This window comes from Podarcis tiliguerta (assembly GCF_965153285.1).
Source record: "Podarcis tiliguerta genome assembly, chromosome: 10".
Taxonomy (NCBI): domain Eukaryota; kingdom Metazoa; phylum Chordata; class Lepidosauria; order Squamata; family Lacertidae; genus Podarcis; species Podarcis tiliguerta.
Window position 1 is genome coordinate 71853414 of NC_139543.1, and position 15470 is coordinate 71868883.

General features: G+C 48.5%; 1 protein-coding gene across 10 annotated transcripts in view; it reads left to right on the plus strand.

Annotated features, from left to right (window-relative positions):
- Nucleotides 1–15470, plus strand: part of SHANK3 (SH3 and multiple ankyrin repeat domains 3) — a 434403-nt gene that overhangs the window by 167496 nt on the left and 251437 nt on the right. For 9 of the 10 annotated variants that reach the window (XR_014502588.1, XR_014502589.1, XM_083401725.1 and 6 more), the window contains 2 exons: nt 4734–4842; nt 13467–13618. Coding sequence is in view for 7 of the 10 variants with exons in the window: in XM_083401725.1 (XP_083257851.1) it covers nt 4734–4842; nt 13467–13618 (261 nt within the window). In the remaining 3 variants the exon portion in view is untranslated. Of the gene's footprint in view, nt 1–4733; nt 4843–13466; nt 13619–15470 lie in introns of those variants that run through there. The other variant, XM_083401723.1, reaches the window with a different exon arrangement.

The window sequence follows — 15470 nt, forward strand, 5'->3', positions numbered from 1 at the left end:
GCACAGAAGCACAAAATGATGTCACGTGCATGCGCAGAAGCGGAAAATTTGCGACCCACGCATGCGCAGACGTGGGTTGCGTTCTTTTCAGGTTGCAAATGGGCCTCCGGAATGGATCCTGTTTGCAACCAGAGGTACCACTGTACTTGTAACTTGAAGCCATTGGTTCGGGATCTAGTTTCAGGAGCAGGAGAAAACAAGCTTTTTCCCTCTTCCATGTGACAGCCCTTGAGATATTTGCAGAGGGCTATCATATCTTCTTTCAGTCTCCTCTTATCCAGGCTAATCCCTCAACCATTCCTCATCTGGCTTGGTTTCCAGACCCTTGATCATTTCAGTCGCCCTCCTCTGCTCACGTTTCAGCTTGTCAACATCCTTCTTAAGTTGTTGTGCCAGAATTGGACACAGGACTCCATGTGAGGCCCTGAGCAAGGCAGGACGCAACGGTTCATGTGCGGCTTGTGATGCCCACATGTTCCAAAACAAAACATCTGCGGTGGCATCTAGAGCTGCGTTTGCACAGGATAATCTCGGAGCCTTGCCCAGAGGCTCCGAAGGAAGATGCCCACAGTGTAGTTGGCCTTGCAAGGGGAAGAAAGCACAATTCTAGAACACCAAAGCGGTGGGGGAGAGATTTTGAGAAGCTGTGTTCCATCAATGCTGAGAGCTGTTCTTTGCTGTCCAGGGAGCAAGGAACACACGCTGTGATGGCCTGGGATTTGGACTCAGAGGTTGAACCTGAGGAATCCCAGCCTGCACATGAGTCCCCGCCTCCAGGACCAGCTGAGCCACGGCTGGGGCTTGAACCTTAAGGGCCCTCACCTGTGCTGGATCCTCAGGTGTAGGCACCAGCTGAGTCTGCTCTGGCCCCTGAGGTGATGGAGGACCCATTGCCTGCAGGTGCTCCACTCTCAGCCCCGTCAGGGGAAGAGGAGGTTGCCTCTGGGTCCAGTAACCCTCCAGCCTCTCCTGAGGCCAGGAGAGGTGAGTGACCTGTGGACCAGGGCCGCCCTATGCCTCGGGGCAGATAAAAGCCAGCCAGCCCCAGTCCCAGGTTGCGGGAGCAACATTGTTGGTAACCTGTTCCTGCCTGCACCCTGTCCTGCTCTTCTGCCAGAGTTCCTGACCCCACCCGACTCCCTGCCTTGGACCCAGCTACACCTTTGATGGACAGCCTCCATATGGCACCATTGACCTTGGACTGGACTCGGACCCGCCTCTCGGTTAGCCCCCGGGACCAGCACACACACCTTCGCTCAGCCACCTTCCAGCAGCCGTCTCAAAGTCACTTAAATGAAGTCATCCACATGCCAAGCTGTCTAATTGGGGTGGTGGGCAGGGCACAGCAAGCTAAATACATGAGCAAAGCCCTCCATATGCCGTTGTTCTCTTGGGGAGAGGCGTAACGGTGAAATCTGCATGGGAGCCTGAAGGCAGAAGGTGCCGCTGGCAAGCAAATCTTGGACAAGAGCGACTCCCGCCGGCTGGCCCCCAACGGAGAGGTGGTCTTGAGCGGTCTGATCTTGTCTCTCTGAGTGCTTTTGATTTGTGAGGCAGCCGGGGGGAGATTGTGCCACTTAAGAGTGGCGCTTCTGCACCATGCGAACAGGGGATATAAATAAAAGGAGGCAGCCCCCGCGACGTCTTCCGGCAGATCCGCAGATGTCCTGTGGTCCCCCCAGAGAAGCTGTTGCTGAGAGGCAAGAGGCCGGAAACAGATTGCCAGTCTTGGCTGTTTAGTTGTACAGCGAATGTCCTCAATGAGAGGAGAATGGGGACGCTTCTTCTGGCGCATGGTACAAATTCACTGGAAGTACAGGGAGATGTGTGAGTGCCATCAATCACCCAGTGGTTGTGAGAATGTTCAGGGTTGCAGGAGAGGGCTATACTGTTTATTAATATCCTTCCTAACTTGTGCTAGCAAGTTCCTTTATGGAACAAAGTCCCCCCCCCTTTTTTTTTTTTACATGCAGAGCAGATAGCTGGTTGCAGGCTCGTGTGAGCCTCTCAGCCTGTCTCAGATTGAATTGTACATTTCTGGTAACTTCCCTTGAATCCCTCTTTAAAAAGTGAAGACGCCACAATCTTATTCAAAGTCAATAAAAGAAGTTTATTCAGTTCAGAGTTGGATACCTGAAGGCAGACTTAGTTACAAATACAGTGGTACCTCGGGTTAAGTGCTTAATTCATTCCGGAGGTCTGTTCTGAACCTGAAACTGTTCTTAACCTGAAGCACCACTTTAGCTAATGGGGCCTCCTGCTGTTGCCGCGCCACTAGGGCACAATTTCTGTTCTCATCCTGAAGCAAAGTTCTTAACCCAAGGTACTATTTCTGGGTTAGCGGAGTCTGTAACCTGAAGCGTCTGTAACCCGAGGTACCACTGTATGTACATGTGGATCTACCCCGTATGGGGGAATAATCCCAGTGCTTCTGCTCGCTGAGAGCTAGCAGAGCAGTTCTAGCTAGAAGCTGGTCAAACGAAGAAGGAAGTCAAAAAGAGGGAAGGGTGCTGTGTGACTCGTCCTTTTGTTACCTGGACAGGTAAGGCCACACCCACCTTCTATCACATGCAAAGGAAGGATGCTCCAGCCAGGAGGAACAGGAAGTTTTTGACTGGCTGGACCAAACATTCCCTCGCATGTCTTTTCTAGCATTACAAGGAATGTTGTACTTGACTGCCTCTCATGGATCACATCCCACAGTGGTCACGGGACACTTCCAGGTGGAAGTAGCATCTTGCCAACAGCCATATTTTTTGGCATGCACAACTGGTATGTGAGGGCCTATGCGCTTTAAGGCTGCGTGCAATTATACACTGGCTCCAGTGTGCTCCCACCACAGGTGTTTGGAACCACGTGCACATGGCAATTGCCACAATCCGTATCTCCCCTGTAGTTTCGTGAGAAATGCTGCTTGGCTCGTTTCCCCTCAAAGCAGCTTCCGTCCTAATCGAAAACATCAGCCACATTAAGCTGAGGTGCGTACATTTGAGAAAGCTGCTCCCAGGGCCAGCCCACCCATGAGACAAGGCGAGAGGGCTGCCTCGGGCAGCAGAATCCACAGGAGCAACAGATCCCAATGTAGCTCTTCATTCCCCCCTCGTTCTTGATTTTCACTCACCCCTTCTTCCCCAGCAGGGAGCGGGCATCCTTTTGTGGTTTGCCTCAGGTGCTAAAATGTCTGGGAGGGCAAGAGCTATTTGATAGTGGAACCGACTCCCTCGGAAGGTGGCCGATTCTCCTTCATTGGAGGATTCTAAGCACAGGGTGCCTGGCCATCTGTCAGGGACTCTTTAGCTGTGATTCCTGTGTTGCGTAACTTGAAAAGCAACGAGGGGCAGGAAATAGCATTGTTTAGTTTCAAGCTGCTAATGAGCATGTGTTGTTGTTGTTGTTGTTGTTGTTGTTGTTGTTGTTGTTATACCAGCCTTCTTCTGAAGACCTTTCTTCTTCTTCTTTCTTCTTTGGCAATCCCTCGTAGCCGAGTAAGATTGTCTTCCATAAACATGGTTTTAACAATGAGTCCGTAAGCGACTGTGGAGGCCAATTCTGGAGCCACGTATCCTTCCACAGTGGGGACATTGGTTTCTGGGTAGGAGTTGATCCTGGTGTGGATTTGCCAAGCGTGCCTTCCTCTTAGCGCATTTCTACCTTGTGTCCTGAGTTCGAGTGTCTTCAAAGCCCATGACACCTTTGGTCAAGGCTGTTCTCCAACTGGAGTGTTCGCAGGCTAGTGTTTCCCAGTTGTCGGTGTTTATACTACATTTATATATATATATTTGCCTTGAGACAGTCTTTAAGCCTCTTTTGTCGACCACCAGCATTACGCTTTCCATTTTTAAGTTTGGAATAGGCATCTGCGCAACACAACCAGTCCAACAAAACTGAAGTTGAAGAATCAGATCACAGGGCTGATGACCACATAAGAAAATGAGAACACAAAATACATAACAAAAAAACAAACAACCCAAAGCAATAAGTGTTTAGTGAGTCTATAAATGTTCTAAATCTTGAAGAAACCAGAGGCCTTTCTCCTGGGCATGGTCGGCCAACTGGTGCCAAAGAAGGATAGAACTTTCTTTATGTATGCTACAACAGCAGCAAGAATACTTATCACACAGTATTGGAAGACACAAGAACTACCCACTCTGAAAGAATGGCAGATGAAGGTGATGGACTATATGGAATTGGCAGAAATGACTGGCAGAATCAGAGACCAGGGAGAAGAGACGGTGGAAGAAGATTGGAAGAAATTTAAAGACTATCTACATAAATATTATAAGATTAATGAATGTTAGAATGACATCGGATGGAGGTTAAAAGGTTATTAGCAACAATGCGGTCAAGGAGTATGAAAAATTTGAAGGTTAAAAGATGTAAAACTAAGGTTTAATACATTAAGATATTAAGATAAAGATTAAGATACACTAGGATATTAAGACAAAGATTAAGATAAGATAGAGGGAAGGAATTTGCTGATTAAATATATAAACTGGAATACAGCGAGGGGAGGTGTGAGGAAGTCTGGGAAATAAGTAAATGCAAGGAATATTATGAAAATGGAATTGTTTTTATTTGTTGTTGTTTTTTGTATTTTTGTATTTTTCTTTTCTTTTTTTTCTATGTAAAAGCCTTAATAAATTTTTTTTAAAAAAAATATATAAATAAAAATAAAAATAAAAATATATAAATCAGCATTAACACGTCTTTCTTCTGGGGTTTTCTGACCGCAGGCGAATTTGAAGAAGTTCATGGAATATGTGCAGACGCTGAACGTGGAGAAGGTCAGCAGGTTGCTGGAGAAGGGACTGGACCCCAACTTCCATGACCCGGATAGCGGAGGTGAGAAGAGGGATGTTTGCAAGGAGAGGCTCTGGGTGGTGCTTGGGCGAGGGAAGCTGGAGGGGGGTCAGGAAAGCAAGAAGGAAAAAGACAGGCAGGGGCTTAGCTCAGGGGTGGGGAGCCTCAGACCCTGAAGCTGAATGTGGCCCTCAAAGCCTCCATTCCTGGCCCTTGGGACTCTCCCCAGGCCGCAGCTCTTACTGGCCCTGCTTTGCTGCCCGACTCCTTGTGGGATGAGCCCCTGCACTCTGTTCATGCCTCTTGCTTACCTAGGTGGGGGGGGAGAACAGAGGGGTCTGGGGGTCTGCATGTAGAAACCAGTCTAGTGTTCAAAGATGACATGTGCTGCTCTTCCTGCTTCTGTCTGTGGCCCTGCCCACCATTCCCGTGTGGCCCCCAGAAGGTTGCTGAGAAGGGAATGTGGCTCTCAGGCTGAGAAAGGTTCCTCCGCCTCTGGATCAACTCAAAGCTGTTCTGGTTTCTTTTACAATAAACAAAGCAATAGAGTCCTTTCAGTTGGGAATAATTCAGACTGGAATTCCCAGGTGCCCAAAAAAGGTTATTTATGTATGCAACAACTGCGGCCCATGTTTGGTTAGCCCCAAAATGGAAAACAAGCGAGGTCCCAACCAAAGAAGGATGACAACTAAAGTTGACAGAACATGCACAGCTCACAGACTTAACCCGTAGAATAAGAGAACAAGAAGAATATACGTTTAGAGAAGATTGGAAAACGTTTATTGAATACAGTGGTGCCTCTACTTACGGATGCGATCCGTTCCGGGGTGCCGTTCGCACCCCGAAAAGTCCGTAAGTAGAGCGCCACTTTTGCGCATGTGCGTGACGCAATAGAGCACTCCTGCACATGCGCAAAGCACACAGAATGCTTCTGTGCATGCATGCACAGCGAAACCCAGAAGTATATACTTCTGGATTTGCCGCGTTCATAACCTGAAAATCCACAGCCTGAACGTAACACAATTAGAGATGTGACTGTATATGGGAAATAACTCTGTACAGCTGAAAACTCTGGCAGCATTAAGATAAATTCAACAGTGTAAGCAAGCTTTGATGGATGCAATAAGCAGGCATGTCCAACAGGTAGATCTCTCCCCCCCCCCCCCGCAAAAAAGGGGGAAACAACAACTGTGGCTTCCTAAAAAAGCTCAACAACTTAGGTCCATCCAACGACAATGGGTAGATCACTGCCAGTTTTTTTTATACTAAGAGTATGCGTGGAATACTGAATGGTATAGTTTTTTGTAAAATATGCAGGGATTTGTGATATGTAACCATGGAAAGAGGAGAAGGGATGTCATTGATATCTAAAGGATGTAAAACGAGTATTTAAAATTGTAGAACAGAAAATATAGTAAAAATATGTTAAAAAATATAAGAAACAAAACGAAGTCCCTTGGATGTTGGAAGATCTGGAGCCCAGAAGTCGTCCCAGGGCTCCCCTTTCCTGTCGGGAGGTGAGATTAGCTGACACCAGCTCTTTCCTCCAGGGGTTTTCTCTGCCTGGCTGTGGTCAGGTCTTTCTGGACTCCCACAAGCATCTCGCAGGCATCTGTTTGGCAACTGTGAGAACAGGGTGATGGACCGAACAGGCTTCCTTTGGCCTCATCCATTAGGCTCTTCCTCTGTTTTTATTCCCACTGGTCAGTGTGACCAATGGCCAGGGATGGTGGTGGCTGCACTGCAGCAGCATTGGGGGGGGGCACCTTTGCTTCCCACCCCTCCTTCAAAGGTCTCATTGAGGAGTCTCTGGTGGTTGCGGAAGGGGGCAGGAGGCCACGGCGAAGGGACCCAAGGAGGCGCGGGTTTAATAAGCAATAAGGGCAAGCTTAATAAACTTCATTTAGCCCTTTAAGGAGACGAAATGCGTTATGTATAATTTAAGCAAATGGTTAGCTGGTACGATATTGCTGCCTGTTATATTTATGAAGCAAAAGCGTGCAAGTTCCCTGCTCACACCCGAACAACAATTAATTTCCGAGAGATGCAGCGCTGGAGCGGAGGGGGACGATCAGCACACGCTGCAACGTTGGTCGATCTCCTTGCCAGTTGGCAAACAGGAGAAAAATAAAATAAAAGCCGAAAATAGAAACCATCAATATCTCCTTATCTGGGACTGTGGAGCTTAGCCTTGCTGTGCAGAATCGCTTCAAGTGTCATCAGTGCCATTTGGCTGGGTGACTGGGAAAAAAAGAGAGTTCTGTCGGGATCTTTCGTTCCTTGTCCCCATCATTTTCCGTCCTCTCCACCACTCAGCAGCTGTGAGAAAGGACCGAGCCCCATCCCCGGCGTGTCTCCCTCTGCCGCTCCCAGCCTCCTCCAAAGGAGAGATGAGGAAACACCTCAGCTCAGCTCGGATGGCAGCATCTTCAGGAAGGACTGGGGAGGAATCTAGTCACACACCAAAAAACGCTGTGAAAAAGCTTTAAAAAAAAAGTTTTGGAAAATATATCGAATTTGCCATAAGCTCACCATTGCCATCTCATGTCACATTTGTATAATGCACTTAAAACACACTTAAAACATATTTGCAGCTGTATAGCTGAGTCCTGAGAAAGGTTCCCTGTCTGCAGTGGCGTTCTGGGGGCGGGGGCGGGGGCGGGGGCAGGCCGCTCCGGGTACCATTCCAAAGGAGGGGTGACAAAATGCTGACACCTGATTGGTGACACACACACCCCCTGGGCATGTGCTGCTTGCCGCATACACCCGGGATGCATGCCTTGCACTGTGGGCAGTGCACCACGCCCCCGGGGATGCGCGTTACGCCCCCTGGGATAAGCGCTGCTATGGGTACCAGAGAAGGTTACATCGCCTCTGCCTGCCTGAAAAGGATTTTGGGGTCTTGGTGGACCACAAGCTTGACATGAGTCCACAGTGTGATGCGGCAACTAAAAAAGCTAATGCTATTCCAGGCTGCAGAAGTCTAAGGTCCAGATCATTGGAAGTCATAAAGGTAAATGTACCCCTGACCATTAAGTCCAGTCGTGGATGACTCTGGGGTTGCATACTCATCTCGCTCTGTAGGCCGAGGGAGCTGGCATTTGTCTGCAGACAGCTTCTGAGTCATGTGGCCAGCATGACTAAGCCGCTTCTGGCGAACCAGAGCAGCGCACAGAAACGCCATTTACCTTCCCGCCACAGCGGTACCTATTTATCTACTTGCACTTGATGTGCTTTCGAACTGCTAGGTGGGCAGGAGCAGGGAGCGAGCAACGGGAGCTCACCCCATCACGGGGATTCGAACCGCCGACCTTCCGATCAATAAGCTCTGTGGTTTAGACGACAGCGCCACCCGCATCACAGGGAAGTCATAGTCTGCCTTGGTCAGACCACATCTGGAATACTGTGTCCAGTTCTGGGTGCCACAATTTAAGAAGGATGTTGAGAAACTGGAAGATGGGCAGAGGAAGGCAACCAAGATGATCAAGGATCTAGAAACCAAGCCTTGTAAGGAATGGTTGAAGGAGCTGGGTGTGTTTTGCCTGGAGAAGAGGAGGCTGAGAGGAGATATGATGCATCAAAGACTGTCCCATGGAAGACGGAGAAATTTTGCAGTTCCATGATTCTCCTTTCCAAGCGGGAGGTAGCAAGGCCCTTTTGCCAGTTCTCCATCGCTTTGAGTGCGCTTCATAGATTTCATGCTCCCGTACTGAATCCTCAAATGACCCACCAAAAATATCAGGCTTTCTCTAGCGAGAGAGAGATTCTGCCCTTGGATTTATCCATCGCAGTGTCATTCAAAGCCAGACTATCCCTCCGGGCTCCTGAGAGCTTTCTGACTCCCCAAGTACAACGTAGGGATCTTAGCGGCTTGTTGGGGTTTTGGAAGAGGTCGGGTTCAGAGGCTCCGGACGAGATGCTGAGTCCACAGCAGGCCAGGGCGGCTCTGTGCTCCATCTCCGGCATGCAGAGGCTTCAGGGGACTTGCAGCTGTGAGCTCATAAACCGTTATGGGCTGGAAATAATCCAGCTTCTGCTGCTGTTTGCACCTCATGCTTTGTGCAGGAAGGGAGAAACACTGGGATGGAAAAGGCTTTTAGGGGATGCAATTTGTTGGAGTGAAGTTTCTGTTCCTCTGCCTCAGACCTTTCAAGTGAAGACCCAGGGAGATGGGCTGTGGGTTGATTATTTGCCATTATTATTATTATTATTATTATTATTATTATTATTATTAGAGAGGCATCCCAGCTCTGCAAAAGACTTAAGTCCCAAACTAAAAAGATCACTAATGCCTAGCTGCACTCTGGCTTTCTCCCCAAAGAGAAAGCCATTGCAGCAAACTGCAATCCTGAGCAAAACTTTCCCCTCTCTGTTCCAATTAACATTTGTAAAAAAAGCCTGAAGCATTTTTGTTAGGGATTATAGGAAAAGACCTGCCAAGGAAATTGAAGAACATATTCATGTATGCAACAACGGCGGCAAGAGTCTTAATAGCGCAAGGATGGAAGAATGAAGAAATCCCGAGAAAAGAACTGTGGCAAGGGAAACTGATGGACTATGTGGAAATGGCAAAACTGACGCATAAAGGTAAAGGTACCCCTGCCCGTACGGGCCAGTCTTGACAGACTCTAGGGTTGTGCGCCCATCTCACTCAAGAGGCCAGGGGCCAGCGCTGTCTGCAGACACTTCCGGGTTACGTGGCCAGCGTGACATCGCTGCTCTGGCGAGCCAGAGCCGCACATGGAAACGCCGTTTACCTTCCCGCTAGTAAGCGGTCCCTATTTATCTACTTGCACCCGGGAGTGCTTTCGAACTGCTAGGTTGGCAGGCGCTGGGACCGAACAACGGGAGCGCACCCCGCCGCAGGGATTCGAACCACCGACCTTTCGATTGGCAAGCCCTAGGCGCTGAGGCTTTTACCCACAGCGCCACCCACGTCCCTAAAAACTGACGCATAAATTACGTGAAAAGGACAAGCATGATTTTAAAGAAGAATGGGAACCTTTTACAAAGTATTTAAAGAAACAACCAAATGAACTGGTCTCCTTGGCAGGTTTTGAATAAACAAACACAAATTTATTATTGGTAACATACAGACAGATACATTAAGGATCATTACAATTTTATAATACGCAGAGAATAACATGTGCTCAAAAACCAGAGAGAGGAGGTGAGGGAAGTCCGGGAGGGGTGGTACGGTGGGTTTTTCTTAGGGAGGGGGGAGGGGAAATCGGGGGGGGGGGGTTGAGGATATTTGATAAAATGTTATGTTGAAATTTTAAATAAAAACTATTTTAAAAAACCAAAAAGCTTTCCCCTCTCAACCTGACTCTCCTGTATGTGTGTCTGTGAGAGAGAAGGAAGAGAGGGAGATCTTGAGCAAAGCCTCAGTGGGCGGCTGTGTTCTGCCTCTGCCGCCCTTTGAATGATAGCTGCTCAGAACTGCAGAGAGCTTTGGCTGTTGCACTCAGGTGCTGCTTAATTTTGGGGGTTCTCTTTGAGGTACCTGGCTAGCTATTGTGAGGCAGGATGCTGGCCCAGAGGGGCCCCCTTTGGTCAGATGAGAGGGCTCTTCTTATGAGCAGAAAAAATGGCCTGGGAGGAGTGGGTTAGCGGACCCTCCTAACTTTGGGTGACAAACCCAAGACTGTGGTTTTCCATGGCTGCTTTTTCATTTTGCTTTTCAATGGGGGGGAGGGATGCCTGAGTGGCTGAGCATCCCACACACTCTGATAATTAGTCACCTGAGCTTCTGAGCTCCACCATCCTGACTTTCTGCTTTTGTTGCCGGGGGTGAGTGGGGTGGAGGGAGATAGATGAACTTGTTGAGAGGGGGCATCTGAATTACTTCCACCTGTGAGCAGGAGACTGCTAGTCCTGTGGGAATGTTCAGGGATGCAGGAGAGGATATATTGTCCGATAGTAGCCTTTCCAACTTGTGTTAACAAGTTCACAATTTAGCAGAGTAACGTTTCCCTTTTTAAGCTCACAGCGGATGCGTTTGCTCAGGCTCGCTAAAGCCTCTATAATAACTGTTCTGGTATTTCCCCCTTATTCCCTCATAAAAGATAAGACGCAACACAGTCTTCTATAAAAGTATAAAAAGAGTTTACTTACATTCACAATCGGATCCCAGAAGGCAGACTTAGCTTAGAAAAGTAACATACACCTGGAAACTATCTCATAAGGAGAAAGTCCCTTTGTCCTCTCTTGGCTGGAGGCCAAGAGAGCATCTTTGGCTAAGCAGATGTTGCTTCTTCAATGCATGTAGTCAGAGAGAGAGAGAGACGGCTGCCCTGCCCTGTGCTTTTGTCATTACCTGCACAGGTGAGGCCATGCCCACCTCTAGTCACATGGAGAGGAAGTCTGTCCCAGCCCAGAAGGAAACAGGAAGTTGACCTGCTGGCTGGACAAACATTCCTCCCGATGTGTAAACATGTTCACTCTGGGAATGTTGTATTTGACTGCTCTTGTGTTTCACATCCCACAAGGCCAACCCCCATGCTGAGGAAATGCCCCCACAAGAATGAAACAGCTTCACTTCAGACACGTTTAGCAAACCACCCCGAGGCTAGCCAGCAAGACATGGATGCAAACATCTGTTGTGCTTTGCTATAAAAAAACTGATGCTCTTGTTTCCTGATATTCTTTTGGAAACACCACTAGTCTCCCCTCCATTCCCAAAGACCTCCTGATATTTCCAGACTTTACTGTGCCCCGGGGGCAAATCCTGCGGCCCCGGTTGGTGTCAGGATGTGCCCAGTTAAAGGATATGAAACAGCATCTCTTGGGGGTGCTTTGGGAGGTTTCCTTCCGATACCTGCTTGGACCAGGTGATCCCTCCAAGCGATCCAGTAGCTCATCCTCTTTTAGTGCTCACTTGACAACTCTCAGCCTCTCTCTCTGAGGAGGAAGAGCCATAGCTCAGCGATGCAGAGCACCTGCAAAACCAGGTGGGTCTGGGCATCTTCCTTGCCTGAAGCCCTGGAGAGCTGGAACTAGTCCATATATATATATATATAGTTTTTTCATCATTTGACACATTTTGACACAACCATTTCAAATGTTAAAGTACAAGGTTCTTGAAGCTTTGGACTGCCTTCCCTCCCCCCATGGATTCCACGTTTAAGATTAAATTTGCTGCATCTTTTACCCTTATCCATCTGTTAAATAACCATAATTATCAAAAATATTTCCACATTACAAGTGTCATTGCATCCCTGCAATTTTAGCTTTTTCAAGTGGTCTTTTAAATAAATTACAAATTTACTCTAGTCTTTAGAAAATACCTACTTGATCTTCTTGCTTTCGGATCTTCCCCGTCAGTTTCGCCATCTCCGCATACTCCATCAGTTTCGCCTGCCATTCTTCTTTGGTTGGTACTCCTCCTTCCTTTCATCTCTGGGCTAGTAACATTCTCCCTGCCGTCGTTGCATACATAAAAAGTATTTTGTCCTCTCTTGGTAACTCTTCACCTATTCTATCTAGTAAAAAGGCTTCTGGTGATTTAACAAATGTATTTTTGAACATTTTCTTTAGTTCATTATATACCAACTGTACTGGCTCCCGGTGGAGTACAGGGTCAGGTTTAAGGTGCTGGTTTTGACCTTTAAAGCCCTATGCGACCTAGGACCCTTGTACCTATGGGACCGCCTCTCCTGGTATGCCCCGCAAAGCACCTTAAGGTCCACAAATAACAACACTTTGGAGGTCCCAAGCCTCAAGGAGGTTAGATTGGTTTCAACTAGGACCAGGGCCTTTTCAGTACTGGCCCGATGTGATGGAACGCTCTGTCGCAAGAGACTAGGGCCCTGTGGGACTTGACATCTTTCCACAGGGCCTGCAAGAAGGAGCTGTTCCACCTGGCCTTTGGCTTTGACTCAGTCTGACCCTTAAGTTTCCCTCCCCTTGTGGTCTTGATTTATCGGCTACTTTAAAATGAGGCTGCATTTTAAATTGCATTTTAACCTATATTTTAAATTGGTTTCTCCTCCTCCCCGCCCCCATTCTCTTTTCCCCCTATTATGTTTTTACTCGGGCCGGGGAGGGCGGGGTATAAATAATAATAATAATAATAATAATAATAATAATATCAGTTCCCAGAATGCCTTTACCAATGTACATGTCCACCACATATGGTAAAAAGTACCCTCCTTCTCTTTACATTTCCAAGATAGTTTTGAACCTGTTTTGTACATTTTAGCAATTTTACTTGGTGTTAGATACCAGCGATGAACTGGGACCAGTCCTGCCCTGCCCTGCAGCTTCTTGCTCTCTCTCTCCCATCCCAGACCCAACTCTCGCTGCTACTGTTTCCCAGCAGAAAGAGCAAGAGCTCTAGGGCAGTGGCGTAGCGTGGGTTGTCAGCACCCGGGGCAAGGCAAGTAATTTGCACCCCCTAACCCGTGGATTTGCGCCCCTAACCCTAACCCCCAGATGTTGCGCCCGGTGCCGCCGGCCCCCCTGCACCACCCACGCTACGCCACTGCTCTAGGGCAGGTCCCGTCAGGAGGGGAGGGGGCGGGTTTCAGCGGGGTGGAGCTGCGAGGCAAGCCCACCCCTCCTCAGTTGTGGGGATGGGGCAAGAGTTCACGAGGCGCTTCTTCGAAATGCGTTTCTCAGATGTGCACCTTCTCTTTCCTGGGGCGGGGTGGGGGCCTCTCCAGAATGCCCCCTGACGATGGCCGCCCAGCTGGAGTACTGTATCGACATGATCAAAGCCCTGAGGAACGGAGGTGCGCACCTGGATTTCCGGACGCGAGAGGGCATGACGGCTCTGCACAAAGCCGTCCGGTGCCGGAATCACACTGCCCTGATGGTGAGTTTGCCTGGAGCCGCTTTCCTGTTCCTCCTGCTGCTCTCGGTTTGCTTTACTTATTAGCCCCCCCCCCAATTCCACCGCGCCCCCTCTCCCCCTTTGAGTTTGCCACCCCGGGCAGAGGGTCTCGGAGCTGACCGGCCTCCCTTGCATTGAGGCAAGGAAGAAGGGCTACCCTTATGCTATTCATATAATCAGTTATCAGTAATCAATATATTCATATATGCTCACACATAATCAGGGCTTACAGTATTTTATAATCCATTTTGAATCAAAGGGAAGCTGTGCCTTAGCTAACTGCATACTGCTTGAAACAGCAAAATGAGGAGCCGACCTTTCCCCTACAAACATCCGTGTACCCTGGACAAGGGGAAGACGTGAATCAGAGATTCTGGTGCAAAATCCCCTCAGATACAGGCTAAATTAACCCACAGAACAGGAAGAGCTAAACCACAAAATCTCCAAAACTCCCTGTCCTGTCATAACTAGGGGAGAGGTTAGACAGAGCGTCACTGCAAGCAATGGAAAGCAGAACTAGAACTCTGTGCTTGACCAGGAGCTGGAAGCATGGCAAGGAGCTTGCTAATTGGCTAATTTTCACTGGCGATATCGTGACTGCCTCATGGTTGTCTCATGATCTATGATTTGCTGTGATCTGCTCAGGTATAAAGACCTCTGGATTTCTGTCAATCGGGGTCCCAGTTCCTTTTGGAAGAGATTCCAAACTGGGTCCTTATTGCCTGGCAATAAACTTCACCTTCTTATTCTCCATTGCTGAGTCTGCCTGATCCTTATTAACGCCAAGCAAGTACCTGCTTTCGTTCTCATGCTTCAGCATCTGCCCAGCACCTCTGCCTAACCTCGTGCTTTTTTGGGATGGGAGGTTCCCACTCACCATACTGGGGCCACTTTCCTGTGTCTGGGGGTGTCACAACTGACTGCGTTGCAGGTTCTGGATGTTCTTGGTGGGTGGGGGGAGGTAAGCATGGGGAGGTTGCTTAGCACCAGCCTAGCACACTGCCCCCAAACTGGATGGGGGCGACTGCCTCGATTCTCATCGCCACATCCTGCTTGCTCCTCCCGTAGAGACTGGAGGACGCTCTCCCTTGCCCTGTAGAAGTGGACCATCCAGCATTGAGTTAACCTATGGAACTCCCTGCCACAAGAGGCAGTGCTGGCCACCCACCTAGGTGGCTTTAGAAGATGATTAGTCAAATTCAAGGAGGAGGAGAGAGCTACCAATGGTTACTTGCCAGGATGGCTCTGCTCTGTCTCCAGTGCCAGAGGCAGCAATCCTTCTGAATCCCAGTTGCTGGAAACCACAGGAGGGCAGTTGCCATTTTGGGGTTTGCCTCGGGCACCAGCATGTCTTGGGCCAGCCCTGCCATCCCCTTAATAAAATTGGGGATGTGGAAATGAAGCTCTGAGGCCCACTAGGGCAATCTGACGGTGCACACTGCACCATTTACATGTTCGTCATCATCACCGTCGTTTATTTGCATGCCGCCTTTCTGTCGCTTGAAACCTCGCTCAAGGCAGCTTACAGCGTGCAAAGATTTACGCGGCTGCAAAAATATATTGTGAAACTATAATGAAAGTAGTCATGAGCAGCAAACTGAAACAGAAAAAGGTGCACAGCAAAATTAAACAATCCCCATGCAAGTAATAATATGACGAAAGATGCAAAAATTAAAAGAACAACAGCAAAATCAACATCTCCAAGATTAAGTTGTGAATCCCGCCCCCAAAATATGCAAACTCCAAGGATGATGATGGGTCATATAACACATTTTATGCATTCATGAAATACATTACATTACATTAAGTCAGTAATGTGTGCAACGTTCTTGTA